The sequence below is a fragment of the Sitophilus oryzae genome, unplaced genomic scaffold (genome assembly GCF_002938485.1).
Source record: "Sitophilus oryzae breed Bouriz unplaced genomic scaffold, Soryzae_2.0 scaffold_381_pilon_pilon, whole genome shotgun sequence".
NCBI lineage: Eukaryota > Metazoa > Arthropoda > Insecta > Coleoptera > Curculionidae > Sitophilus > Sitophilus oryzae.
The window spans coordinates 704,364-731,930 of record NW_022146953.1 but is presented as its reverse complement, the minus strand read 5'-3'; the positions used below and the strand labels follow the sequence as shown (position 1 = coordinate 731,930).

The 27,567-nt window shown below is 31.2% G+C and overlaps 5 protein-coding genes across 6 annotated transcripts; 3 read left to right on the top strand and 2 right to left on the bottom strand.

Annotated features, from left to right (window-relative positions):
* The first annotated feature begins 2,219 nt into the window (after nt 1-2,219).
* Nucleotides 2,220-6,798, top strand: LOC115885445 (NPC intracellular cholesterol transporter 2 homolog a-like). The gene is made up of 4 exons (XM_030904362.1): nt 2,220-2,397; nt 2,835-2,957; nt 6,053-6,231; nt 6,360-6,798. The coding sequence occupies exons 1-4, from the start codon at nt 2,325-2,327 to the stop codon at nt 6,468-6,470; spliced, it is 486 nt and encodes a 161-aa protein (XP_030760222.1). The 5' UTR covers nt 2,220-2,324; the 3' UTR covers nt 6,471-6,798.
* Nucleotides 6,799-18,933: 12,135 nt separating this feature from the next.
* LOC115885341 lies at nt 18,934-20,192 on the top strand. Of its 2 annotated transcripts, XM_030904220.1 has the most exons (4): nt 18,934-19,152; nt 19,517-19,666; nt 19,725-19,899; nt 20,102-20,192. In XM_030904220.1, the coding sequence occupies exons 1-3, from the start codon at nt 19,064-19,066 to the stop codon at nt 19,891-19,893; spliced, it is 408 nt and encodes a 135-aa protein (XP_030760080.1). In that variant the 5' UTR covers nt 18,934-19,063; the 3' UTR covers nt 19,894-19,899; nt 20,102-20,192. The 2 variants fall into 2 exon arrangements, with proteins under 2 accessions (XP_030760080.1, XP_030760079.1); XM_030904219.1 differs by lacking the exon at nt 20,102-20,192 and having other exon boundaries at nt 19,725-19,944.
* On the bottom strand, nt 19,933-20,611 carry LOC115885340. Its single transcript, XM_030904218.1, has 3 exons — nt 20,452-20,611; nt 20,276-20,397; nt 19,933-20,219 (listed from the first exon to the last, which is right to left on the bottom strand). Exons 1-3 carry the CDS (start codon nt 20,543-20,545, stop codon nt 19,965-19,967), a joined length of 471 nt encoding a protein of 156 aa, XP_030760078.1. The 5' UTR covers nt 20,546-20,611; the 3' UTR covers nt 19,933-19,964.
* Nucleotides 20,612-21,155: 544 nt separating this feature from the next.
* Nucleotides 21,156-25,333, bottom strand: LOC115885338. The gene is made up of 7 exons (XM_030904217.1): nt 25,178-25,333; nt 24,991-25,103; nt 23,085-23,211; nt 21,983-22,171; nt 21,822-21,927; nt 21,559-21,696; nt 21,156-21,482 (listed from the first exon to the last, which is right to left on the bottom strand). Coding segments are annotated over exons 1-7 (765 nt in total). The 5' UTR covers nt 25,180-25,333; the 3' UTR covers nt 21,156-21,392.
* A 23-nt stretch (nt 25,334-25,356) lies between these two features.
* LOC115885342 lies at nt 25,357-27,537 on the top strand. The gene is made up of 5 exons (XM_030904221.1): nt 25,357-25,363; nt 26,781-26,883; nt 26,942-27,129; nt 27,195-27,305; nt 27,387-27,537. Exons 3-5 carry the CDS (start codon nt 27,008-27,010, stop codon nt 27,523-27,525), a joined length of 372 nt encoding a protein of 123 aa, XP_030760081.1. The 5' UTR covers nt 25,357-25,363; nt 26,781-26,883; nt 26,942-27,007; the 3' UTR covers nt 27,526-27,537.
* Nucleotides 27,538-27,567: the final 30 nt, after the last annotated feature.

The following is a 27,567-nucleotide window of genomic DNA, read 5'->3' as shown; positions in this document are numbered from 1 at the left end:
TGAAAAGCAAAGGTTGTTATTAATAAATAAATAATAAATAAATGCTTTTATTGTCAAAAAATTTAACAATTTTTAGACAAAAAGGTAAAGTAAACAAACAAAAGAGAATACAAAACAATTATACAAATTACATTGTCAGTCTTATTGTTTAAAATAAACATTTATAAATGTTTACAATGTCAAAGAATAAAAAATAAAAATAAGATTCAATATTATTTAGTAAGTTTATAAATAAATAAATAAATAAATAAATAAATAAATAAATAAATGCCTTTACTGTAAAAATTTTTTTCAATTTGTAGACAAAGGTAAACTAACAAACAAAGTAAAAAAACAAGGTACACAAACAAACAAACAAAAGATAATACAAAACATTATACAAATAATATTGTCAGTCTTATTGTTAAAATAAACATTTATGAATGTTTATAATGTCAAAGAACAAAAAAATAAAAACAATATTCAAAAATATTTAGCTATAGTTTATAGTAAAATATCAATGACCTCTAAATAAATTCATTTCGATGTCATTAGTAAATATAGCAATAGCAAACATTAGACCAGTGTTTAGAAGATCAAATTTGATTTTCAAAATATAATTCATTTACGGCGTAGAAAGCCTTGTCTAGTAAATAAGAGTTCAATGCTTTGCGAACTGAAAAAAATGATATTATGGATTTGATTTCAAATGGCAGGTGATTGTGCATTTTTTTCGAGTTGTATAATATTGAACTTTTAACTAACTCTGAGCGTGGGGTAGGTAGATAAAGATCTTGCTCCGCTTTTCTGAGTGGATAAGTGTGTGATGGCCTTTCTTGAGAAGCTGATACATGTTTACGTATTAGGCAAACGGATTCAAATATAAATAAGGAAGGAAGAGTCAATATTTTTAATTTTTTAAAAAAGTCCCTGGATCTTTTCTGGATTTTCTTCCTTGTAAATTTAATCTAGTACCTATGTTGCCATATTATCAACAAATTATGTTTTTTAACTAAAAACTAAAAAAAATCGAATTTTCAAAAAAAAAATTTCCTGAAAAAACCTCATAGGCGTATTTCTGAGGTTGAACTATACTACCCGTCAAAATACTTGCACCTATTTCTGGGACACCCTGTATAATATATATTTAAACTTGAAAAATCTAATAGCGCCTTTTATTAAAAGTGCTAATAAAATACTTTTTAATAAATTGACAATGTGTACCACCACAAACGTTTCTAATGTACGGTTATCCTAATTAGAGGGTGACAAACGGGTTCAAAAGGATCCAGAACTGGAAACTAATAGCCGAATGCCCCACGCCAATCAAACAACTTGAGGAATGCGAGGCTGGAATTTCATAGGCCGAACAGCCCTAATGAGAAACCTCTACCGATATCTGGGGATTGATGAGGTAAAGGGTGGTGAAATATGTTTGATTGATGTGGAAATGCGTACAGAACAAAAGGTAAAAGGGCTTGTTAAACGAATAACAGCATTATTTCCATAGCAACTGTTAAAATTGCCTTATATCTATCAAAAATAGTACATAATAATAATAATAAGGAATAAATAAGGAGAAAAATAAATATAAAGCAAAGATCCGCCCCCGAAATCTCAGTTCTCATTATAATTGGGGAAAATTACGAGGCAGCCAGTTTTTCACGGTCGCCTTTACCGAACACAAAACCGGGCCAAACATGCGGAAAAACTGCTTTCAAGCATCGTTAAACACATTATCGACGTGCTGTTGTGTCGTGTATCACGAAAAATACCCCCGTTCTACGCCACTGTCCTTTTTTTGTCCGTTTTTTTTCCTCCCGGTCTTCTTCTGTAACTCTACGACAAAAGTTTTCCAATAACTAATCTCTTTTTAATTTCTTCTACGATCTTTTAAGCCTAGATTTCTTAGCCACTAGTTTTGATTTTGTTTTTGGTTAGATTTTCGTTTCTTTCTTCACAGTTTTTTTCTTATTTATGCTTTAGAAAACAAGCGGGGAAAACAAGGGTTAAATAAAAATAATATATTTAACAAATTTAAGACAAACATATGTTTCATCGTGATACATATTATTTCGAGGAAATCATTGTTTAACTTTCTATCGTAAGCAGCAATTATTTGAACAGCTGTAACTATAAATTTTTGTGCAGGTGCTGAGTGAAGAAATATTCTCGATAAAAACAACTTAAATTATTGATAAAAAATCTTAAGTTTAATAATAAATAAGACTACTTGATGAAACAGGGTATATATAAAGTGATCATAATCCATTCTGCATACTATTTATACTATAAACATTCAGCTGCACAGTTGTATATACATTTATTTGTATAAAACCATCAAAATGGAATTTTTAATAGTATTTCTGAGTTTTGTAGCATTTTTTGGGTGTAGTATTGGCACTGACATGAATTCTTGTAAGTTAATTCTAAATAGTAATATACAGGGTGAATCTGAAAGTAGTGCAAATGTGATATAATATTTAAATTAAAATTTAAAAAAATCAATATTTTTCGAAACTTCAATATTTTCAACTTTTTTAGCGAAAAAAAAATCATAGTGTTAAAAATATTTGCACTTATTTAAGACTCATCCTGTACAACATGAAATAGTGTTTTTCCTTAAGCTATATTGTTTTATTTACTTAAATTCTTAAAATATTAGTCTGTGAATACTTGGCTAAGGTAAATAAGTAGACCTAGATGAGTTTAATAATATTTGTTGATACAAATGTCATTTTTTTAATTAATTTTTGATATACGATTACTTTTACACAAAGCTAATTTAAAAAAGTTTATTTTAATGACGTATTATTTGTGATTTAACAAAAAATTGTTTTTTTTCTGTTTTACAGGCAGTGATTTTGATGGAATCAAACCGAATGTCAGTTACTCAATAAATTCTTACACGTGTGAATCAACTCCATGCGAGTGTATATTAGGTTGTGCTGCTGTAATCAGTGTAACATTCAATTCTCGTAAGTAAGAGTTAGAGAAACAAAATTAGCATGTTTTAAAGCGCCAGCTATGAACATTTATATCCATCCGTCCCACATCAAATTATTCAAGTATATGACAACAATATGTCAACAAACACAGGCAAAACTCACTGAGAATTATTTGATGACCTAGAATATATAGACCAGTCGACAAGTGGTTTTAGATGGAAATAATTAGGGGCAAGCTGCAATAACACTTATTCTCTTTATTTTGTTTTGTTGAATACTCTGCTAAATTTGCACGGTCTATCGATCCCGGATTTGGCCGCCATATTAGAAAATCCTGTCAAATTATGACATTTTTATGGTTTTTTTAAATAACTCGGTCTGGGTGCACTGTACAGAAAATTTGCAAGAGATAAAAAAGAAAGCTATTTAAATTCTCTACAAAAAAGTTCCTATTCACCGATTTCGTGCATGAATAGGTTAACGAGATACAAGCGCTTAAATACAAAGCATACATTTTCTAGTGGTTCATTTAATATGAGAAACTGATTCTATGTAAATTTGAATAATTTGCCAGTACAAATTTGTGTTTTTCTTGTTCTTGTGCAATTGTTCTGTTTTTATATCCACCGTCTGCTTTTTTTTGACGTAGAAGGTTGATCAATTGACTCATTAATATATTCTTCATCAAACTGTTCATCTGGTTCTTGTTCAATGTCTATGTCTTCGATATTTTCGATGGTCATTAATTCTTTTAATCGAGAATCGATTTCTTCGTCGTCCACTGGATCTTCTGGAGTTATTTCAGAATTTGAATACGCTCTTCCTTGGCACGAACCGCACACTACCGAACAGTGCAATCCTGCTTTTAATTAATAATTAAATAGTTTAATAATTAATGTAATTGCTTGCGAATAAAAATTGACTGTCTATCGACACAAAGTTGCACGAAGGAGTTTTGGTTGCTTTGGTTAGCCTTTTTTTGTTTTTTTATGGGTGTGAATTTTTTGGTTTTTGTCTTTTTTTAGTGGGTTTTAGGCAACCAACGATACATGTGATGTCAAACTGTCGTGCAAAATAAAATTATGCGCCACCGGCACACGCCACACTTTTGTGTTCTTTTTGTTAATTAAATTTTGGTTGGAAACAACAACGTTCTGCTGGAGTCTGGAGTTCCCCGTCTAAAGTGCAGGTATTACATGTATTATGGCCTCTAAAAAAAAGTAGGAAGTTGGAAAACTTGCTTGTCTTTCCCCCCAAAAAAAAACTTCTAGCGTCACCACGGTCCCTTACACTATACAGGGTTGTTCACCACATACACGGTGTATTGTAGCTAAACGATGAGATTTTTACAAATTGTAAGTTTGGGGTTCGTTGAAGGACTATTAGAGCTACAATTTAAAAATATTTTTACAAGATACAGAGTGTCCCAAATAAATAAAAAATTATCAAAGTTGTATTTTTTTAAATGGAACACCCTGTATATTATTACATTTTTAGTTTCTACGATTAAAATAAAGGTAAATTTCATTAAGGTTTATTATACTTAAACCTTACCGTTTTTGAAATATTTTCAATTTTGTGAAATTGCAGTAAAAATTTTAAGGCTTCATTTCTCCAAGGGTATCAAAGTTTTTAATACTAAATATTTAATGAAGTTTATTTACTGATCAGTTATTGTGTTGCAATAATAAAAATAATACTACCTTATACAGAGTGTCTAAAAATTTATTTTAAACAATTATTAGCTTCAAACGGCAATAACTTGTTTAATTTAAATGGAACACCCTGTATATTTTACGAGAATCAGATGCACAATTTAATTCTCTATCAAATTATATTATACCATTTTTTACCTATCTCTTTAAGTTTCCGTAGAAAATGCATTTTCTTGTAATTTAGAACTTATTTATCAATATACCCATGGACTATTGACATTTTAGATTATTTTTAAAGATGTACCAAATTTTTAAAAAGTACAGATACTGATATTGTCGATATAATTCGTTTATTTCATTAAAAAAATAAAAAAAAATTAATATGATTCCAGTATTCAAACTACATTAACTGACTGTTTGCGTTGATTAATAATAATTGCTCCAAATACTAAAAAACTGAATTTTGTATTGGCATTAGACAGTGTGATAAAAAGTAACACCTTAAAAATGATATTTCATTTTTTAATAAATGCTTATTTATAACAACAGAGACTTTAATTTGATAACTTATTATTATATTGATTTCTGACTCAAATCCACATTTATTTATAATAATTTATTAACGAACACAATTAAGTATGTAATTAATTAGTATATGGGCGGAAATAATGGTGTTATATTTAATTAATGGTATACTCTTTTATAAAGATTTAAATAGTTTTCTTTTTCATACAAATGGGCTAGTAATATTATCGTTTTGCTAAAAACGATAATATTACTAGTCTGTACATTTTGTACATTTGTTGCTTTAAAAACAATCTAAAATGTCAATATTCCATGGATATATTGATAAATGAGGTCTAAATTATAAGAAAATGCATTTTCTACGAAAACTTGAAGGGATAGGTATAATACAATTTGATAGACAATTTAATTGTGCATCTGATTCTCTTAAAATATACAGGGCCTTCTATTTAAATTAAAGAAGTTATTGCCGTTTGAAGCTAATAATTATTTAAAATAAATTTTTAGACACTCTGTATAAGGTAGTATTATTTTTATTATTGCATCACAATAACTGATCAATAAATAAACTTCATTAAATATTTAGTATTAAAAACTTTGATACCCTTGGAGAAATGAAGCCTTAAAATTTTTACTGCAATTTCACAAAATTGAAAATATTTCAAAAACGGTAAGGTTTAAGTATAATAAACCTTAATCAAATTTACCTTTATTTTAATCGTAGAAACTAAAAATGTAATAATATACAGGGTGTTCCATTTAAACAAATACAATTTTGATATTTTTTATTTATTTGGGACACTCTGTATCTTGTAAAAATATTTTTAAATTGTAGCTCTAATAGTCCTTCAACGAACCCCAAACTTACAATTTGTAAAAATCTCATCGTTTAGCTACAATACTCCGTGTCGTATGTGGTGAACAACCCTGTATATACTCTTTTAGCACGATACCTGGATAATATAAAACCTAGGGCCGTTGCAACTGCCGATGGTGTTACATTAGACTATCCTTTAGGCCAAGACGATGCATGCGATGGTATAACCAACGCCGTATGTCCTATTGAAAAAGGCGAACTAGTAAATTACAAATACTCCATGGACGTACCAAACATATTTCCTGAAGTAAGTACTTAAAACATATAATTTAGAAATATAAAAACAGCAAAAAAAGTGTGTCTCATTTCTGTAATTGATGCTGAATCATGAGACTACTTTATCTTAAATAATTGGCACTATAAAACAATTTTTAGATTACTGTTAACTTAAGATTTTCAATTGTGGACAAGAATTTGAATGAAGACGTCGTGTGTTTTGATTTTGACATTTTGGTAAAGAAAAATAAGGACTGCCCATCAGCATAAATAAATCCAAAAAAAGCACTTGAAAATTTTTAAAGATACTTATATGTGTTATATATTTCTTAATTATGTTCAGTTTTTTAATGTTATGTTTATTTTTAACTGAGTTTCAGCATTTGCCATAAAAAGCGAGCAATTTGTTACAAAACCATATAAATTAGATATCACTGTAATCACCAAACTTCAATCTATTTCCGTATTGTAACGGAATTTTAAATTATGTCTTTATTTTAGAGAAAATTTCGTCCAAACATAAGAAATATTTTATTGATGTTTGACCATCAAAATCTTAAAAATAAAAAAGTTGTATTAAAAATAAAAATAAAAAGGATATTGTATAATTCTTTATATTTAATTTCCTTCTTCATCTGTGTTAATATACCTAGCCAGTTTTACATAAAACGTTAGTGAAATGGACTCTTATGAATTCTCGACTGATAGCAATCTTAGAGAAATAAGTAAATACAGAAACACGTTTACATATAAGTATTGCTCTAAATTGACTTATTTCTCTGAGATCGCATTCTTCTTTATTTCCCTAGTCTGATCTCTTTAGTTTAAATACACTACAGAAAAGCGAGAAAAAAAAATCGAAAACTTTAAAATAACAATAACAATAAAGGCTGAAACGGAAAAGAGAAATCAGATCTTAAAAAACGGCTGTTTCCTTATATAAAACTCAGCTTTGTGAATGGAGTTTCTTTAAAATTGGCTAGCGGAAATGGCTGATGCAAAGTAAAGCTGGTCGGAGCCAGAATATTAAAGGCAATTTTGTAAAGTGTAGATGAAGGTACTTTACATACATTTAGGAAGTTTAAGCGGGGTTTATAAAGAGTTGAAAATCCTTGAAGTGCTTTTGGTTACATCGCTTCAATGGAATTTATTGAACAGCGATATAAAATATTAGTTTATTTGTTTATTTAATGCAGATTTTCTGTAATTTTTCTCTAAGGTATTATTTTATCTTTTGTTTATCTGAATAAAATAAAAAAGTTATAGGGGTGAGTCACTTTTGAGACGCACCCGGTATTTCAATATCTTTCTTGATTTGAATATGCTATTTTTCTGTTGAATATCTTTCCTAGTATGTCACTGATTTGCAGTGAACAACAATTATTTACTTACCGATTTTTGACAGAAATGTTTAATTTAAAAAATGATATCTATTCGAAATTCGGGCAATTTTCCTGACAAATTCCCATTAAGACAAATAAACGACAATGGTCTTTTATTGTAATAGCGGCTGATATTGCCTGGGATCGAGGTAGTAAAACGGGGTCAAGATTATCGATTCCCACCCACAGAACATACAGATATTGCCGATTAAATCTTACGGTATCGGTAAGTTGCAATTGTGGCTCGACGGCGAAGGTATTAGGCGAACCCCGGAAGTCAAATATAGCCCCAATTATACGAGCCGAGATTTCAGGAAGCTGTAAAATGACGTAACTGCAGCCCTAACCCCACTTACCCTATATACTAATTCAATCGATTTGCGTTACGAATTATTAGTCTTGAATAAAGCGTTTTATTTTTATTTTAAGCGGTTTTTGTCTTCCTCTTCCTCTTCCTCTTCCTCTTCCTCTTCCTCTTCCTCTTCCTCTTCCTCTTCCTCTTCCTCTTCCTCTTCCTCTTCCTCTTCCTCTTCCTCTTCCTCTTCCTCTTCCTCTTCCTCTTCCTCTTCCTCTTCCTCTTCCTCTTCCTCTTCCTCTTCCTCTTCCTCTTCCTCTTCCTCTTCCTCTTCCTCTTCCTCTTCCTCTTCCTCTTCCTCTTCCTCTTCCTCTTCCTCTTCCTCTTCCTCTTCCTCTTCCTTCCTCTTCCTCTTCCTCTTCCTCTTCCTCTTCCTCTTCCTCTTCCTCTTCCTCTTCCTCTTCCTCTTCCTCTTCCTCTTCCTCTTCCTCTTCCTCTTCCTCTTCCTCTTCCTCTTCCTCTTCCTCTTCCTCTTCCTCTTCCTCTTCCTCTTCCTCTTCCTCTTCCTCTTCCTCTTCCTCTTCCTCTTCCTCTTCCTCTTCCTCTTCCTCTTCCTCTTCCTCTTCCTCTTCCTCTTCCTCTTCCTCTTCCTCTTCCTCTTCCTCTTCCTCTTCCTCTTCCTCTTCCTCTTCCTCTTCCTCTTCCTCTTCCTCTTCCTCTTCCTCTTCCTCTTCCTCTTCCTCTTCCTCTTCCTCTTCCTCTTCCTCTTCCTCTTCCTCTTCCTCTTCCTCTTCCTCTTCCTCTTCCTCTTCCTCTTCCTCTTCCTCTTCCTCTTCCTCTTCCTCTTCCTCTTCCTCTTCCTCTTCCTCTTCCTCTTCCTCTTCCTCTTCCTCTTCCTCTTCCTCTTCCTCTTTATGAGAATTACGGCCTTATATGAGCTAGCGAGAAGAAAAAGGAATAAGGATTGCGCAAAAACCAAAAAACATTTGATTTAAAGCTGAGAAAAGTATTATAATAAACTTGATACTGTACCTTGGTACTTATATCCACTGGTTGTGTCCTAGAAAGGAAATTTTTATGCATATTTTCATCGATAAGTTTGTAGCTTCTGAATAACGGTCTAGGTAAAGCATTTAGCGCTTTTGCTAGCTCAGAATTAGAATTATTAGAGTTAAGCAACTCGCATTTTCATTGGAGGACATTGTCATAATTATTTCAAACAAACAATCAACGAGAATATTGGTATAATTTAACAAAATTACTGTAAACCACTATAAATACGAATTGTTCGTTAGGTTCAGAAGTTTTTCTCTTCTAAAAAAAATAAATTTAAGCATTAACATTATTAGGCATTTGCATAAAAGCGTGTATTTTGGGGTGTATTCCACAAAATTTGCAGGCTGTTCAGGAAACAGAAAATGTACAGATTACAGAAGTATAAATTGAAAATAAAATTTATATTAAAACAGAACTTTATTTTCACACTTTTTCAAGCATGTCAGTAAGAAGTACTGTTGTACTGTTAGTAAGAAGTACTAAAAAATAAATTAAACTCCAAGGATATTTGTCATCCTAATTCATACCTAAAATGTTAAAAAAAAGACTGTTAAAAAAAAGACCTGTTAAAATTAATCTTTTCTACTTTAGATCATTTTTCTCTTTTTAGAAAAATCGTTCTCGAAAAGAAGGATTCCTCAATATTGTTAGAAACAGAATTTCGAACGCCATTACAGGCGGATTTAGCCTTACAAAACTGCTGACTTTAAAATATAACCTAGATTCAGCATTGATTTATTGCTGAACAATACAATATTACCCGAAGAATTCTTACGTCGTTATTTAATTTATCAATTGGAAATTCGTTTATAAGCTTTCGCAGGTACATATTGATTTTTTCCTCATTGAAAATGGTCAATAATCTATACTAATATATAAAATCCTTAAGTGACTGACATACTGATTAATCACGATCCTGCTCAAACCACTCAACGTAAGAAGCTCAATTTTGGCATACAGGTTGATTCTAGGGTGTAGAAGTTCGATGAGAAGGGATTTTTCGAAATTCCAGTTCCAAGAGGGTGAAACCACCCCTCAAATATTACAATATTTTTTATTTAAAAAACGGTCAAGTTTCCGAAAAAACGCTTAAACACGTATATTTTATTTTATTTTTTACATATTTTAAGAGTTTTTATAAATTTATACAGGGTGTTTCATAAAATATGACCATTGAGTAATTACGACTTAAATTGCTTGACGTTTAAAGCTGATTTTTGGCAAACGAATTGACTGTGGGGTGTAGAGGTTCGATAAGAAGGGGTTTCTCGAATCTCAAATTCCAAGAGGGTGAAAACGGTCCTCAAATAATGCAATATTTGTTATTTAAAAAACGGTTAGTCTTTCGGGAAAACGTTTGGACAAACATAATTTATTTGGTTTTTTTACATATTTTGAAATTTTTTAAAAAATCCTGCGGGGTGTTCCAAAAAGTTGGGTAATTTCTTAACCACGATTCTGCTTAAACTGGAAATTCTTGCTTTGCTTTATCATCACCATTACAAATGATTAATTCGACGCGAACGAAGTCGCTGGTGCACGCTAGTACTACAATATATGTTTCATCGTGATACATATTATTTCGAAGAAATCATTGTTTAACTTTCTATGGTAAGGAGCAATTATTTGTACAGCTGTATAATTACAAATTTTTGTGCAGGTGCTGAGTGAATAAAATAATAATTTCGATAAAAACAACTTAAATTATCGATAAAATCTTAAGTTTAATAATAAATAAGACTACTTGATGAAACAGGGTATATTCTAAAGTGATCATAATCAATTCTGCATATTATTTATACGATAAGCCTTCAGTTGCATGGTTGTATGTACATTTATTTGTATAAAATCATGAAAATGGGATTTTTAATAGTATCACTTTTGAGTTTTGTAGCATTTTTTGGGTGTAGTATTGGAACTTACATGAATTCTTGTAAGTTAATTTTACATACTAATATATAGAATATATCTCAAAGAAGTGCAAATATTTTGAAAGGATTTTTACTACACTAGATGGAGAATTTTTAAGGTACCTATTATCATTGCAAATAAAAAAATCGATTTGATACTTCCTCTACTTCTCAATTAGGGAAACTCGATAATGAAAGTTGTAAATTGGTGCGGAACGACTTCCAACGTTATCTTGGAAAAACTTAATTTTGGAAAAGAGCGGAGCACTTCGGAAAAGCTTTATTAACTTGAATAAATTTAGTTTTACTGGCTAGATAATTCTTATCCTTAATGGAACGATTGTGCCTTGCGATCTGTAAATTCGTCTATAATTGTTGTTCGCTCCTTATTTTCATAGAAATTTATTCTAGGTGTAGATGTAGATTGTATGGGAGGGACAGTGTTGCCAGAATTGAAAGGTTTCCCTCAATATTAGGGATTTTACAGTAAAATTTCGTCGATTTAACAGCTGAAGGATTTTTATCGAAAAAGAAGACAAAAAGACATGAAGGTTTCTGGTAGTTTTGCACAATAAAAATTGTTAAAATATTTATTAGGAGTATTTATTGTTTTTTTCTACCTCTATTCTTTAATTTTAACGGTGTTTAATTAAGGATGCCTTAGTTTAAAGCAATGTTGCTGTCAAAAAGTCCGCAATTCGCAAGATTTAAACATATAATAAAAAATTATTAAATACATTTTATCGTTCAACACGTCTTATTACAGACATACCATAACTAAACCAAAGTTTTGATATTGAAAAGAAATAAATAGGTGTACGGAAAATATAACTAATAAGTCAGCTGATCATGGCTGATCAAGCAGTTACTTGTAAGCAATGAATCTTTTGAAACATACTTTATAATACTGCTATCGAGTATCTATCACAGCATTTTTGATTGTTTTATTTTTTTAATAAAAAGTTTATTTAAATACATACATCGATGTCCGAAAATTAGCAGAAATAATTTTTTAAAAATATTCTCCTAATTATAAAAAAGGCAAAATACAGGAAATTTGATGATATTTTACAAGACCTGGAATTTTTTGTGAAGTTGAAGGAATATGAAGGTTTTTAAGGCTCGCAAATTTCCAAAATCATTTTTGATCGCTCTGTACCTACTTATTGGTAAATCAAGCATCTCTGTAATTTTTACCTAGACTATATGAATGAAACATAGTTTTTTAACGTATCATTTCTATCTTTCTATCACTTAACTTTGACAAAATTTATGTCTGATTCGTTGAAAAACCGTTACACTTTTGAGAGAAATAGCGAAAAAATGTAATAATGAAACCTGGAAATACCGAATGGAAATTAATAGTGTCCGTGGACACGGACATCAGTCAAACTGCGTGTATCCCCCCTTCCTTCCCGGGCGTCCCGCAGGAACCCTTTAACAAAAGGACTCAGGAATCCGATACTCAACTGCCAATATGCCCGTTGATAAATGTTGGGGACAATAGGACTCGAATACGTCACTGCCAGCGGCCTAACGTGAATGTTGATGAGAGAAAAATTGCTTTTTCATGTTGCCAAATTTCGACAATTTTCCCCAATTACACGGATTTTTTTTTTCATTTGAAAAAGTATCAAGACCATCTCAAAAATCTAATCAAATTTAAAAAAAAATGCAACGTTGCCAAGTTGACGATTTTTCCCTGAAGATGGGGATTTTTTGCGATGTTGCCAAATGTACATAATTTTCCCTAAATTTATGGATTTTTTTTTCAAAAAGATTCAGAATTTTGCTACAATTTAAGAATGTTTTTTTCTCAAAAAATAAATAAATCTGTAGTTTCGTGGTTATTAAAGCGTTATCTAAATCCGACAGATACAAACGACTGATAGATAGTTGTTCGGTCTATATAGATATCCGATCAAGCTGGATTTATTAATGACGCAGTAAATATAGGACGATCGTGCGATTTTAGCGGAAACCATCGCTAAACCCTTACAGGAAGCGCAAATATATCTCCTATCTACCCCTACGTTCCCCCATTTCCCTCCTACTATATCAGGCCGGCCAGAAAACAAGCTAATCTTTCTTATTTATAGGCGTTTGTATCGAATTAAAGTATAAATGAGCGCTGCAAGTGGACCAGTGGCGGAGATGTTGGGGAATTATTAATAATTAAATAGACATTAATCTAATGTTTTCTTCTTTAGATAAAGTGGCATTCTAGACACTAAAACTAAATCCTAAACGAAAATAGACAGACAATTCGTTGAAATCCGTATTTTGCGAGATACGTCTCCGGAAAATTACCGAAAAAGAGGAAAAACTGCGGAAAAACCACCAGACGTCGACAAGTCCGGATTATTCCGGGTCTAAACGCAGCTCCCGGATCGGAGGGGGCCACGAAAGGGGGCCTTGGGGAGGCAGAATCTCTAGAAATGCGAAAGAAATCCTATTCTCGCCACTATGTTTATCTAGTGTACACTCCGCGACAAAATATAGTCTCTCCTCTATGTGCATTTGTTACTCTAAGATTTTTTTTTATTATACAATTATTGTTTCAACAATCAGAATATGATTTATTTATTTATTTATTATTATCTCTTTCACTGTGTCCCTGTGTAAAAAAGATTTTTTTAGTTCTAAAACCATCAGTACCTGTTCATGCTGATTTATTTGGTGTTGTAAGCATTACAACTTACCTAGGTATTTAGTTTACATATTTGCAACATTGATTCCCGAACAGGTAAAACTTTCTCTGCTGTCTCTAAATCGAGAGTTTTGGTATGTGAATAATTGTGAATGATCGTTAGTCGACTAGCTGTCCAATAAGTAAACTGTGTTTTTAGTTAAAAAAATTATAGTGATTAGAAAGTGATATATATTTTTTTAAGTGTATCGACTATCTTTTGTTTTAGGCAAGCTCGTAGTGGGATTATCGGTTAGGGGAGGAGGAGGAGGATAAACTTGGGAGATTTTAATGAGTTGTGTCTGTGTGGAGATATCGGAGAATAAACTGTTATCGGATCGGATGTTGGGGTGGAGGGTGGTAGGGATAGAGGGTAGGGGTTGTACTGGGAGGGAGAAAAGAAGAGAGTATAGGATTATATCGTTCGAACGTTCTATTGACCGAATGATATTGGAGAAAGACAGTGGCGTACAGTGATATAAAATTACAGGTAATTTATAAATCAAAGAAAAAAATTATTAAATAATATAATAAAAAAAATTACAAAAAAAAAGACAATAATGTTTTTTAAGCTATTCAAAGCCAGAGTGACCTATGCGATAGTATACGGATATCTTTTCTCTCTTTTGTTAATTGTCAAAAATCTATATATTACTTCTTCAGCAGCCTCTACCATTCTTTGTTTCTCCATTTAATAAATTATATAATTATGGGCAATAGAAGTAAGTTTTCCGGGTCTATTCCCGGAGATCCATTTTCCATAGTAAGTTTGTTTCTTGTTGGTCGATGGACAAATCCATAAGTACTAAAGGTTCTTTCGGTTACAGTTAAATTTTTAGCCAACATACTTATATCTAAGACATACTTATATCTAATAGCCAACATACTTATATCTAAGAGCTGGAGAAAATTCCTACCCACCAGACAGGCCCAGACATAGATTTTTCGCTGGAAAGAACGAATAATAATTTTGTATTGTGCCAGTCAGTGCTTCCATAGTGAGATCTACTTCTGAAAAATACTTTGGATGATGCCTTGCTGTTTCGTAGATGAACTTCGTTAAAATTTTCAGTTTCAGTTAAATTTTCGCCGCGTAGATTTGTTTTGTAATAGGTAGGCAGAAAGAAAAGCAGGTCTTGAACATTTACTTGCCGGTTTTTCCAGAATTACACACATTTTCTTGTTTTGCAACATATTGGTGGATGAATCTGATACTTTACTACATAATATAGACCTTATTTCTCAAAAAATCAGGTAAAAACTTTTGAGATTTTTGACCCGTTAACGTCAAAAATCCTTATCCACTTCGAGATTGTTTTAAACAAGTCATAAGTTGCTTGTATTCGTATCCAAAATTTGTTTCGTAAGTCTCTAGTTGCAAGGAATCTTAATGTTATGGCCAATCTTTATTTAAATATTTCTTTAACCGGAATACGCTTCCTAAAAGTTGTATTTTTTCTTTCTATACGGGGGCCAATTAAGTCAATAAGTCTTTCAAAATCAGTAGCGGACATGCGATAAAAAATATTAAAAAACATTCTGCCCGTTTTGTAAATCGCGTAGATGTTTACTTTCACTGATCTACTTTTGAAATTATTAGACATCCAATACCGCCTTTTTTCTGTTTGTCTTCTTCGTTTTGCAATAATGATCGCACTAGCAGCCGCTATTAAAAATACTTCGGTATCATCCATGTCCGAACAGCACGAACGCCAGCGCTACATTAAGCCGCGTCCAAGCTACTCGAACAAAACGTTCGGGAACATATATAATTAGCACTATATACTCGTAGCAGCAGGTCGTAAACGACGGCACAGCCCATCGCATCGGTCCCGAGGACCGAGGTGCGGGGAAGAATGCGACAACCAGTTTGCTCTATAGATCTATAGATGCGTTTAGGTAGTCGCTGTTTTTTCGAGTGCCCGCATTTCGAGTGCAAGCATTTTATTAAATAAATTAACCGGTAAACAGTTTAAGAACTTTTGTCGTTGAAGAATCAATATTTAGCAGGCGGAGGGTTACAGGGGTCTTTTGGTAGATTATTCGTTATAGTGTATTTTTAAGATCTGTATTCATTTTCAGCCGATTCTACAAGGTGTTTCTCAAAAGGGGCTCACTTTTTTACTTTTTTATTTTTTCATATAATACAACGAAATTTGGTTTGTTAGTATATGACATAAATCGGGATTGATTGACGTATTCAATTAGCTTCGGTCGCTTCCTGTTTCACCGGAAATGACTACAACTTTGTATTTTTAGATTGTATCCTAAGTACTTTTTTACTTTATTTGATAGAAAATGACATTCTGAATAGAATGACATACCATACGTCAATTTTAGACAATTCCAATTAAATAAAAATAGCATTTTAAATCTAGAGTGCCAAGACTGAGTTAAAACTATTAATTTGTAATCAAAGAACTTTGGAAACATATATTTGATCGTATAATTTTTTTTCGTATCCTTTCATGACCGCTTAAAAGGTGCCCAAATCGTATTTTTAATGATAACTCAAATTTTTCAAATGGTACTAGGCTGGCTCAGCATATTTGGAAAAAGCATTTTTTACGTATAATTTGGTACCACATACTTGGTATTTGGAGTAAAATTGTCGTTACGTTTATTTATGGCCATTTTTAAATTGAAAATGTCAAAAGTTGACATATAATATATCATTCTATTTAGAATGTCATTTTCTATCATATACGGTAAAAAATACCGAGGGTACCATTTAAATCAAAAGTTGTTGTCGATCAATCCTGATTTATGTTCTATACTAACATACCAAATCTCGTTTTTTATCTAAAAAATTAAAAAAGTTATAGAAGTGAAACAGAAACACCCGGTATATTTATTTCTAAAAATGTAATGGTAAAATTTCATTTCCGGTGTCAAACTTCCTATTAAGTAGTAATTTTTAATTTCAAAATCCCATAATAATTCCGGTTTTAAATAAAAATAATCATAAAGGTCTTTATTAACAAAAATGAAATTATATGGACGAAGTCTAGCTACATAGCTATTCACACTCAACCCACAATAAAATTAAATTATAAATTCTTTTCTTTGTGTAAACAAATTAGTTGTAAATGTTTTTCACGATCCCAGTCAATAACTGCGTCCCCCATTGTCGAATACTCGGTAAAAAATAAAAATCACAGATGGACGCCCGAAATTAAATGAGACCCTTCCAAGTGTCCGGTACAATGTCCGCCGTTCGCTCCTTTTGATTTACCGACACCCGTCGGAAAAAGAACGCGCGCGCTCTAGCATAGGCAGACGCACGCCCTACCTGGCGTAATAGGCCTAGGCTAGCTGTACATGTTGGCTTTATTATTTATAAATCTACCTATCTCACAATTTTCACTTAGTATCTGTTTAATTATATATGTTCGCGAACATTTTGTTCGAGTAGCTTGGACGCGGCTTTACAATGCCGTTGCTTGCGAGCCGAAAGATCTAGAGAAACACGACAAACAGGAAGCGCAAGCAACGCAAGCACAATCAAAAGCGCGAGCAGGATCACGAGCAATGTGGACGCACCTTAAAGATTAAACCTCTATAACTCTAAGAAATAAAAAAATATAATGGAAGCTGTTCTAAAATTTAAAATAAATTTAAAACGCAATTTCAAGAAATAAAAGTAAAAACAAAACAAACATAATGTAGTTATAAAAAAAGGAACACAGGTAAAAGAAAAATAAAACCCACCATCCCCTCGAATAGACGATTGAGATTGCAGACACCACTTGACTTTGGAGGCAAAACGTACGATTTCCATAACAAAGGCCCTCGACTAGTAGTCTGGCTAAGGACCGCCGACCTCAACGACATAATCCAGGCATTACACCTCTCTCAGGCAAAGCTAAACATCGGGATCGCACGGCATCAAGCTGGCAGGCGCCATTTTAAAGATCTTAAATAAACGATAAGACCGATCCGCTTTGAGACGTGATTTCCACCCATCAGGAATCTCGTTTCAGCTTAAACGATGCCGTTTTTCCAAAATGGAGGTGTTTTCTGTTTATAGTAGCGCTCTCTGGGTGATGATACGGTAAAGAACTAGACGATTTTTACGTTAAAAATGGGATTATTATTTTTATTTTATTATTAATGTCATAATTTTTCGAGGTTTGTTGAAATTATATGTAGCCTCCAAATAATCTTATTATAACCACAAACATAATTCGAAACACACGTGCTCTGATTAAGGCTTGATTAAAGTTTGCAGAGCTTCAGCATTTGCCATAAAATAGCGAGCAATTTGTTGCAAAACCATATAAATTATATATCACTGTATTCACAAAACTTCAATCTATCTCCATATTGAAAGGGAATTTTAAATTATGTCTTTATTTTCGAGAAAATTTAGTCCAAACATAAGGAATATTTTGTTGATGTTTCACCTTCAAAATCTTAAAAATAAAGAAGCTGTAAACGAAAACGTTATAACGAACTTATTTTCCCAGTTTTACACAAATTCCTACATTAAAAGCAAAAATTTCATTTATAAAACATAAATCATACAAAAGTAACTCAAACTTCAGCAAAGTCGCGCATCATACAGATTTATAATAAGCCCTAAACTAAAATAAAACAATATTACTAGCTGTAAATGCTTCCTATACTCAGACCCAACTTCTATCTGCCGCGTAAAAGAGGTGTTTGCCCGTAAGAACCGCAGAATTAATTGCTCATTCTGCGTCCAACTTTCCCGCCACGGGATCGGGGACCTTTGCGGCTCTGTTTGTGGTTCAAAGCCGCACAAAGTTCAAATCCCCGCTATATTTGTTCCGAATTTATTTGACATCGCGCAAAGTTTTCAGCCTTTGCGGATGCTTGAAACGGACAAAGTCTGTGTTTGATTTGAGTCTGAAACGCTCTCTGACAATATAAAAGCGAAAAGGCTCATTGAATCGGTCTTTTTTTCGTGCAAAACAGCTAAATTTTTTTTTATAAAATGCCCATCTCTAATACAAAACATGTGGTGTCATCTATGAAGTGAGTATTATACCACTAATTTACAAAGCTTTACAAGTTATTAGAAGCCTAATTGTAGCAGAATTAAACAGAAATAATTCTATATTGATTAAATTCGTATATAATATAATAAAAATACGTATTTATTAGTTATTTGTATTAGAAAGCTAAAAATATTTTCAAAATATCATTTTTCTGTATGTCGCCATCTATCCAGGACTGCCAAAACTTCGGTATATTATTGAATTAATTTTTATGGTTATTCTGTAATATTCCAATTAATTAATGAATAGTTAAATAGATTTTTATTGCATTTTAAATAAAATCAATGATTTTTATTAATTTTTTCCTTCAAACTACTGAATTTTTCAAATTTATTGAAAATATATACCCATAATACAGATTTCTTTACTTCATCGTTTTTGCCGGCGTCTGTCAAGAAATCTTGTTACATTTTAACGACTTTTCCTGTTTTTATTTGAAATTCCGGCAAAGGAAATTAAACACACTTTTTTACTAGGAAAATTGCTTAATTGGAGGCCTTGTAATTAATGTTTTTCGACAAAAACATGGAAGATTCTTTCACAGAAAGGCTTTTGCAAAGTTTGAAACGTGCAAACGAAGGAATCCTGAAAGCCAGGTAAGGTGCTTTGAGAAATCATAAGTGTCATTTGGTCAATGCCCTTATTACTTTTTCAAGAAAAACGCAGTTTTTGCGGTTTTATACTCACTAAACTCGTTATTTAAAGAAGAAATAATTGTTTAGAGGGACTGGAGTTTGTTTCTTTTTCTTTGAAAATATATAGGTTAATTCTTTTGATTGGATCTGGAGGTGAAGCATTTAGGCTGTAGCTTGTGCAAATATGTATATTTACTATTCATATTGCACCTGTCCCGGCCTGATTGCCATCCTTACCATCATCTTCCACCATATTTCTCGCTATATCACGTTCATTGTATATTACCTTATACATTCATATCAATACCAACAACTTGATTTTTAGTGAACAAACTATACTTTCCTCCAAAATGAAAGACCTGCCTAATTCTGTTAAATCAGAATGGCTTGACGAAGAGAAACTCCTTAAAGAATTCAGGGAAGCAGTTCAGGAATTGAAAATTGATGAAAAACATGATGCTTTGAAGAAGATCAGGTGTGATAATATAAAATTTATATGTTTCTTTCATTAACGTAAGAAAATTTCATTTTAGAAATGTTAAAGACATATGTGTTAAGAGAAAATCACATCTGGAAACAAAGTATGAAAAAATTGATAACAAAGTAGCCGTTTTACAATCGGAAATACCAGAAAGCTTAGAACAATTGGAAAGTAATTTATCAGCCCATGATTTCAACGAAGAAATTGAAATCTTAACGTGAATTATTGTAATTTAATTTATAAAAGTATTTTTAATAAAATAATTGACAGCATTAACATGAATTAATCTAATTTATAAGTATTTTTTAATAAAACTCTCGATCTTGATCTCATTTTCTTCTATATTTTCTTCAATTAAGTGTTTTATTTGTATTAACGTTTCTTCCTTTTCGCTTAGATCTTCTTTTAATACATTTTCTTTTGTTTCAGCTTGTAAATCGCTTTGGACTTGGCTTAAAAGTGTTTCGTTTTGATGATGGTAAACAGGATATAAAAATTTCAATTCTTCAAGCTCCTGACTGGCATTATTATCTCTTTCACTGAGTTCCTGTGTAAAGAAAATATTAATTTTATGATATAACTTGAAGAAAAATGGCTTTAAACTTTAAGAAAATCATTGTTCTTCCTTATGGATCTCTCTGTTACGGATTTTTTCAGTTCTAAAGCCATCAGTGCCTGTTTATGCTCTTTTATTTGGTGTTGTAAGCATTCCAACTTTTCTGAATCTAAAAAAAGGTAGGTGAATTATTAACTTGGGTATACCTAGGTATTTAGTTTACAAATTTGCAACATTGATTCCCAGATAGGTAAAACTTTCTCTGCTGTCTCTAAATCGAGAGTTTTTGTGTCGATATTAACAATATCTTCCAACATTTTCAAATTAGTTTTTGATTTCAAAAATTCAACTGTCTAAATAGACAAGAGGTAAAAGTCATATACTTTAAAAGAAAAGTATATGATAGAATCCTATCTCTCCTGTACTTTGTAATTTAAGGCCCATATTACAGAAAGAAGAGAAAGTTAACCTAACCCTAGAAACGGTTGTCAAAAATTGTCACTTTTTGCTGTATTTTAACAATTTTTTATTATTTTACTGAAAATTATCGTGCTTTTTACTATGATCTGCTATGATCCATTTTAAAGGAACACTCAGTGAGGCCGACAGAGCTGTGCAACCGATGAAAAAACGAAAGAAAGTTATGCAGAACTGGAAAATCTGTTAGAAATAAATTAAAGAAGGTATGAGTTGGAGAAAGACATCCCTGCTCATTTTGATGCACTCGAAGATCTTAAGGTACTTATTGTCTTTGTTTTTTTGTATCATTTGAGTGCTTTACCTTTAAGTTGATTCTTGAACATGAGAATCAAAAGAATCATCTACAGTCAAAAGCTGAGAAAAATTAAAAAAAGCAGTTTTTTACATCAAATTTTACAAAGTTAGACAATAAAGACTAGTTGTATATTTTAGATTCTTTTTTGGGCTTTGTCAAGCAGGTTGCATTAAAATGAGTAGAAAGATGATGATATACGTGAGAATCATGTTGAAATGAAACATTGGAATCATAGAGGCAAGGACAAGATTATTTAGGTAAAATAAATACACCTATTTAGTATATTCTTTAATTAATTTAAATATTATGCGGCCAATATGCATTATGTTTATTTTATACCCCAAATAATAATTTTTATACGTAGATATATTCTTCCATTCAAAATTGTTTTATGTCAGCTTATCTTTGATTTTCGTATAGCTGTATAACAGTTTAGATAAAGACTCAGAAGTATTTCCATTCAGAATTTTATCAATAATCTAAAAAAGGAAATCAACAAGTTAGGTAAGTGATAGATGATTTATTTGATTTGTTTTTCTCTGTAATGTTACTTACACTCTGTATATAACTGTCAGTTTCATCAGCTGTGTCTCTCCAAACAACTCTGACTGCATCTGGCATTAATAATTCAAACACCCTGTTTAACAATGGGTCTAGTTCTTCATCGCCATCCATAAAATTTTCATAGTTGTTCTAAAAATGTCGAAAATATACAAGGGGGTCCATTTTGTTATAGAAGAAAAAAACTAATTCTAGAGAAATAAAAAAAATACTACTCTATGTTAACTTATTTCTCGGATGTTTTTTTGACATAGTACCTCTGCTTCTACTAAGTAAACGTTTACTGATACAGGGACGCACAGAGAAGTTGAATTTATTTCTAAGCTACTTATGGCTGCTACAGAGAATTTGGTGAAGTTTACACTAAAAATAAAATCATGAAGGCATTAAAATTATTCTTAAATGCTTAAATAGTTACTGGAAAGAGCCATTGCCATAAAGATTGAATAATTTTTCTCCAATATAACCATCAAAGGCGTATGTTCCGTTGATGTACAAGCTATCAAGGGTCATATTGAATATTTCTAGACCTTCTGGTTTGAAGGTCCATAATTTTAGGGAAGGTTCGGTCCAAACTAGGGTTCCATTGTTAAAATCACCTATAATTCTAAAAACATAATAATAAGAAACTAGTAATGTAAAATTTCCAGAAATATATTTTCGGAAATATTTCCTGAAACATTCGAAATATATGGAAATATTGGAAATATATGAAATATTTTAAAAAATAAGAAGAACTGAAATATTTATTTATAAAAATCATAACAAAACATCGCAAAACACAAAATAGTTATACATAAACACAAATAGAGTTATTCTTCAAATTAAAAAATAAATTAAGTTTATTTGACGTAATTGTCCACAAGTACCGTATGATCGAAAAAAAACGGCGTTCAATTGGCTGGGAAATGACGATCAATGACATTTCCCATATTTATTTACATATAAAATGACAGCGATCTTCATTTCAGAGCCATCGTTGACGCCGTTTTTTCTCGATCATACGGTACTAGTTAACGCTTTTCTTCACTTAGGCGCGTCAAAAAGAAATCTAACAATTAACCTGTTTGTTTCACTTATTTTTAATGGCTAAGCCGCAAGGGGAATCCCCTCGTGTCGATCCCGCAGATCCCCGCAAGTTTGATCCCCTCGTGTCGATCCCGCAGATCCCCGCAAGTTTGATCCCGCGGAATCACAGAGGGATCCCGCATTTGCGGGATTGCATTCCCTAATCATGATCATATTATTTTTTCATGTCTCAGACTTCTAGAAATTAGAAAAGAAAATCATCATTAATTAATTTTGAATTTTACTATAAAATTGAAAAAACATTTTTTTTTTGAAAATCTCGAAAACCGTTTGAATTAGAGAGCTAAAAATGTAGATGAATTATTTTGATTCAACACCAAATCCCTTGAGTGCGAGTCAAAAAAGCCGCGGGAGCAGATTTCCTATATTAATCCGGCTATACTCTTTCAACTATAAAATTGATCAAATTCGGTTAAATTGATGTTACTTACGTTAAGGCTGGATGAGTTAAATTGAGATGAAAGGAATCGAAATGTTGTGAAGGATTTTCTACAAAAAGTTTGTTAAATTCACTCTTAATTCCAGTTTTCACATCATCCAGTAAGTCTGAAATTTCATCTAAAACACAATTTTTTTTAAAGAATACACTATCTGTATCTGAAGTCAATTCTGAACTGTATTGAACAAAAACAAAACAGCTATAGATAGTCAAATAAGTTGATAAAATTAAATAATTTTCACAGGCTTTAGTTTGAGTTTTAACTGTTTTAAGTAAAAATTTTAAAAGTTACTTATTAATACTAAATGCAGGCAACTATACATTTTGTATAGAATGTATAGAATGTTTGGCCATCGTTCAAAGTCACGTCATATATTGTCGAACTCTCTCAATCACTTGCCAGCCAGATGAAAAAGATTGGTGAAGCCATTACGGCATTTCGTAAATTACTGCATATTCGATTGTTGCTGTGAAACAAAATTCAAATTTTTTATTGCAAAAAATTCCTCAAAGATTTAACCAAAATGAACAAGAGCTCATTGCTAAACTTATAAATTATTTTTCTCGAGAAAGAGACGTGCAGCGGTTCCCAGATAGGGTCATTACTTAGAAATATTAATTTCAAAATGTTTGCATGAAACTGTTGTTAATTCTTTTCTTATATTCCTCTGTAAACGATACATAATAAATAACAACATCAAGTAAGCCTAGTGTAGCGCTTTTTTTTATTATAAATCTTACATTTTTGCTACTGGTATCAAAATGACTTAAACAGTTTTCAGATAACGCCAATTAATTACTTATTTTATTAAAATTGATAAAAGCTGTTGCCTTTTCTGTAATGGACGTACGAAAAGAAGATAAAAAGAACTGTTTTTTTCTTTTTCGCACTTAATTAAACCTAAGTAATATTAGTTTATGGCAATTTATTTCAAGGCAACAAAAATAGTATATAAATAGAATTTCAGCAACAGTCCAAAGGATTGGAGTTTAAGGGATCGTAACTGATATAGAGTTAAAGAAAAAATAAATCAATGCAAATTTTCTAAACCATATGAACTGATCTCAGACACACCCTAAAATTCGTATTTGACAAATAACGATGACGTAACGATGAACGATGGTTGAACAGTCTTTACCTTAAATAGTCAATTAAATTAACATTAATAATGTATAACGATGTTTTAAAAATCATGAAATTTTGATTTTCCAATTAATTATTTAATAACTACTTGGTTACTTTTGAACCGCCATAACTTTCATAAGTTTAGGTTGATTAACCAGTTAGCAACCCATCAGAGCAATCTCTTTGCTTTCAATTTTCTCGAAAACCATCGCTCTGGGCGATGTGCAACAAGAGTGCCTTTTTTGTAGGTAAAAGAATGTAGTTTACAAAAAATGAACCCACGTTGCAAAAAAAAATAACCACAAAAAAGTTATTCACGAAAAAAAACCCTACCCTTGCAAGAACTACCCTTTCCGCTTTTCCAAATAAATTTTTCTGTATCACCATTTGATTTAGGGTCAAAATTTATGACAGAGCATTTTTTTTGACTACAATTTCAAAACAACCGTTTTTTAAATTCACCCTTTCACTGCCCCTAACTCCCTCAATATGCATTTTCCGTCCTATACTTATAGGAACTTTTTTTACTATTTTTAAGAGTACTATCACACCCAGATTTTTTTTTACACCATTTCAATGACACCCTGTATTTTTTAAATTATTGTGCTGTTATCGGTTTTTGATCAGTGTGCAACGTTTTAATCTAATTTTAAATTTTACGCCCCAAAGTGGGTAAAAACATACTTGATTGACTATGTATCCCGTAATAAAAGAGCGTAAAAAGTGTTATTAATTTATAAAATAGACAGAAATGTGGCTGAATTATACTAACCTTCGTTTTCTGATAATGTTTTATCACTCAATTTCAGACAAATATCGATAGCACACTCAGCTAGTGTGAATAAATATGTAGCTAACAAAATATATTTAATACTACTTGAGATCCTAGAAATTAATATGTAGTGTATAAATAATTATGTAGTGTAAATAAAAATATTATTAATACTTTTTATACTCACATTTTGTGATGAATATAACTAACACTACTAAACAACTAATAAGTAACGCATAAGTAGTGATAAATGAATAATTATTTATTGAATAATCAAGTATTTCAAGTATTGATTTGTTTTAGATTGGAGTTGATATTGTTTTCTAATCGTGCTTTTTTTCTAATAATTTTTACCATTATATTTAGTGACAAGGTACTATACAGGGTGTTTCAAAACAAATGCGAAAAACTTTAGGGGGTGATTCCTTGTTCAAAATAAAGGGTAGTTTGCTTTATAAACGTTGGGTCAAAAGTCAACCATTAGGGAGATATCGCGGTACAAAGATGGCGGAAAAATAATGTTTTTATTTTTATCTTGAAAACGAAAAGAGATAGACTAATGAAATTTTATGGAAGCATTACTGTTATGAAAACACACTTTCAGGTAGCTTTTTTACTTTTTTAAAATGAGTGGAAGGGGTTGAAATAAACTACCCCTATCATTCTTGTTAAAGAAATTTAAAGAAAAATCTTATCAAACACATGCAAATGCTTTAATTTGGATAGTTTAATTTGTTTAGAAACTTTTTTACCTCTTGTGTTTTTTTTTTGATAAAACTCACCGATTGGAAATTAAAAAATAAAATGTAAAGCATTACATGTCAAGACAAAAAACATTTTTAGATTAAGAATCTAGTGATAATAACGATAATAATAATCTTCTAGATAATAACGTATTGCAGTAGAGTAATGTCAAATAAAATAATATTAGGAACATCCTAAAAGTAACAGCGGCCGACTAGATTTTTTCCTAAAAAAATTACAGCAGCCCACTAGATTCTTTATCAGAAAATGTTTTTTGTCCTGACATGTAATGCTTTACATTTTATTTTTTAATTTCAAATCGGTGAGTTTTATCAAAAAAATACAAGAGATAAAAAAGTTTCTAAACAAACTAAACTATCCAAATTAATTTTTTTGTGTTTGATAAGATTTTTCTTTAAATTTCGTTAACAAGAATGATAGGGGTAGTTTATTTCAACCCCTTCCACTCATTTTAAAAAAGTGAAAAAATTACCAGAAAATGTGTTTTCATAACAGTAATGCTTCCATAAAATTTTATTAGTCTATCTCTTTTCGTTTTCAAGATAAAAAATAAAAACATTGTTTTTCCGCCATCTTTGTACCGCAATATCTCCCTAATGGTTGACTTTTGACCCAACGTTTATGAAGCAAACTACCCTTTATTTTGAACAAGGAATCACCCCCTGAAGTTTTTCGCATTTGTTTTGAAACACCCTGTATAATAATAAAAAAAATTAAGATATATTGAATTGAATTTTTATTTCGTATATTCGAATAATATTTTGAAATATTTTCTATACCACTCTGTATATATATATGTTTGTTTAGCATTTTTTTAAAGGTGTTACAGTTAGGGATATACGATAATAAGTATACTAAGTGAATGCGTAAACATATATAATTTCTTCAACAAATTAGAGTAAGAACATATATATACACCTGTTGTTTGTAGTATTACTGTTATTTTAGTATACTTTACGTTCATTTTGAATACACCTCCATTAAATGAGGGTTTTACTTATATATTTTTTCATCTTCGCCTTTAGTTGGGTTAGTGATGCCCAAAATTTCACAGTTTTGAAGAGAAAAAACGTATTTTTATCTCGGAAAAGACGGTATTTACAGTGGCCTAAAGGTAGCAATTTTGTGGTAAGTTCTCTGCCCCAAAATATACCAATTAAAGATATCAAAAAATATATTCTTTAAGATTAATTTTACATGTTCAAAACCACTATTAAGACCCCAACCATTAACATGGAATATCGTGTATGAAATGGATGTGCCTTTTGCTGTACCCCCTGACATCGATATATTTTTCAAATCTAAAACAAAAACAAAAAGGAATGTGCTTGAAAGAAAGAACTTCCTTGAAAAGATGGAAGATTTTTTAACAATGTAAGAAAAGCTAGGGAAAAATATTTTATTCTGAGTTTCGAATGATAAAAAATTATTTTTTCTAGCATGGGATTTAATGGATCATCCTGTATAAAGCGATTATTATGCGAATCTGATGATTTTGTAAAAATGGGAGGTAAATCGTTATTAAGAGATTTAATAGGTTTATTATTCAGGTAAGTACGTGTTAAATAATTAGGTCTAGATTAATATTTAGTAAAAAATAGTAATATTTAATATGTCTTTCTTATTTTTAGGTCATTTTCAGACGGTACAGACTTTGAAGAATACGAAAACGCCTGTTTTTCAGATAATTTCACATCTTGCAATCTATCACTCTTAGATATATTTATTAACTCTTCGTATAACGGCGTTGTGAACACTCAGTATGAATAAATATATTAAAACTTATAAAATAATTTTTTTTTAATAATTCTA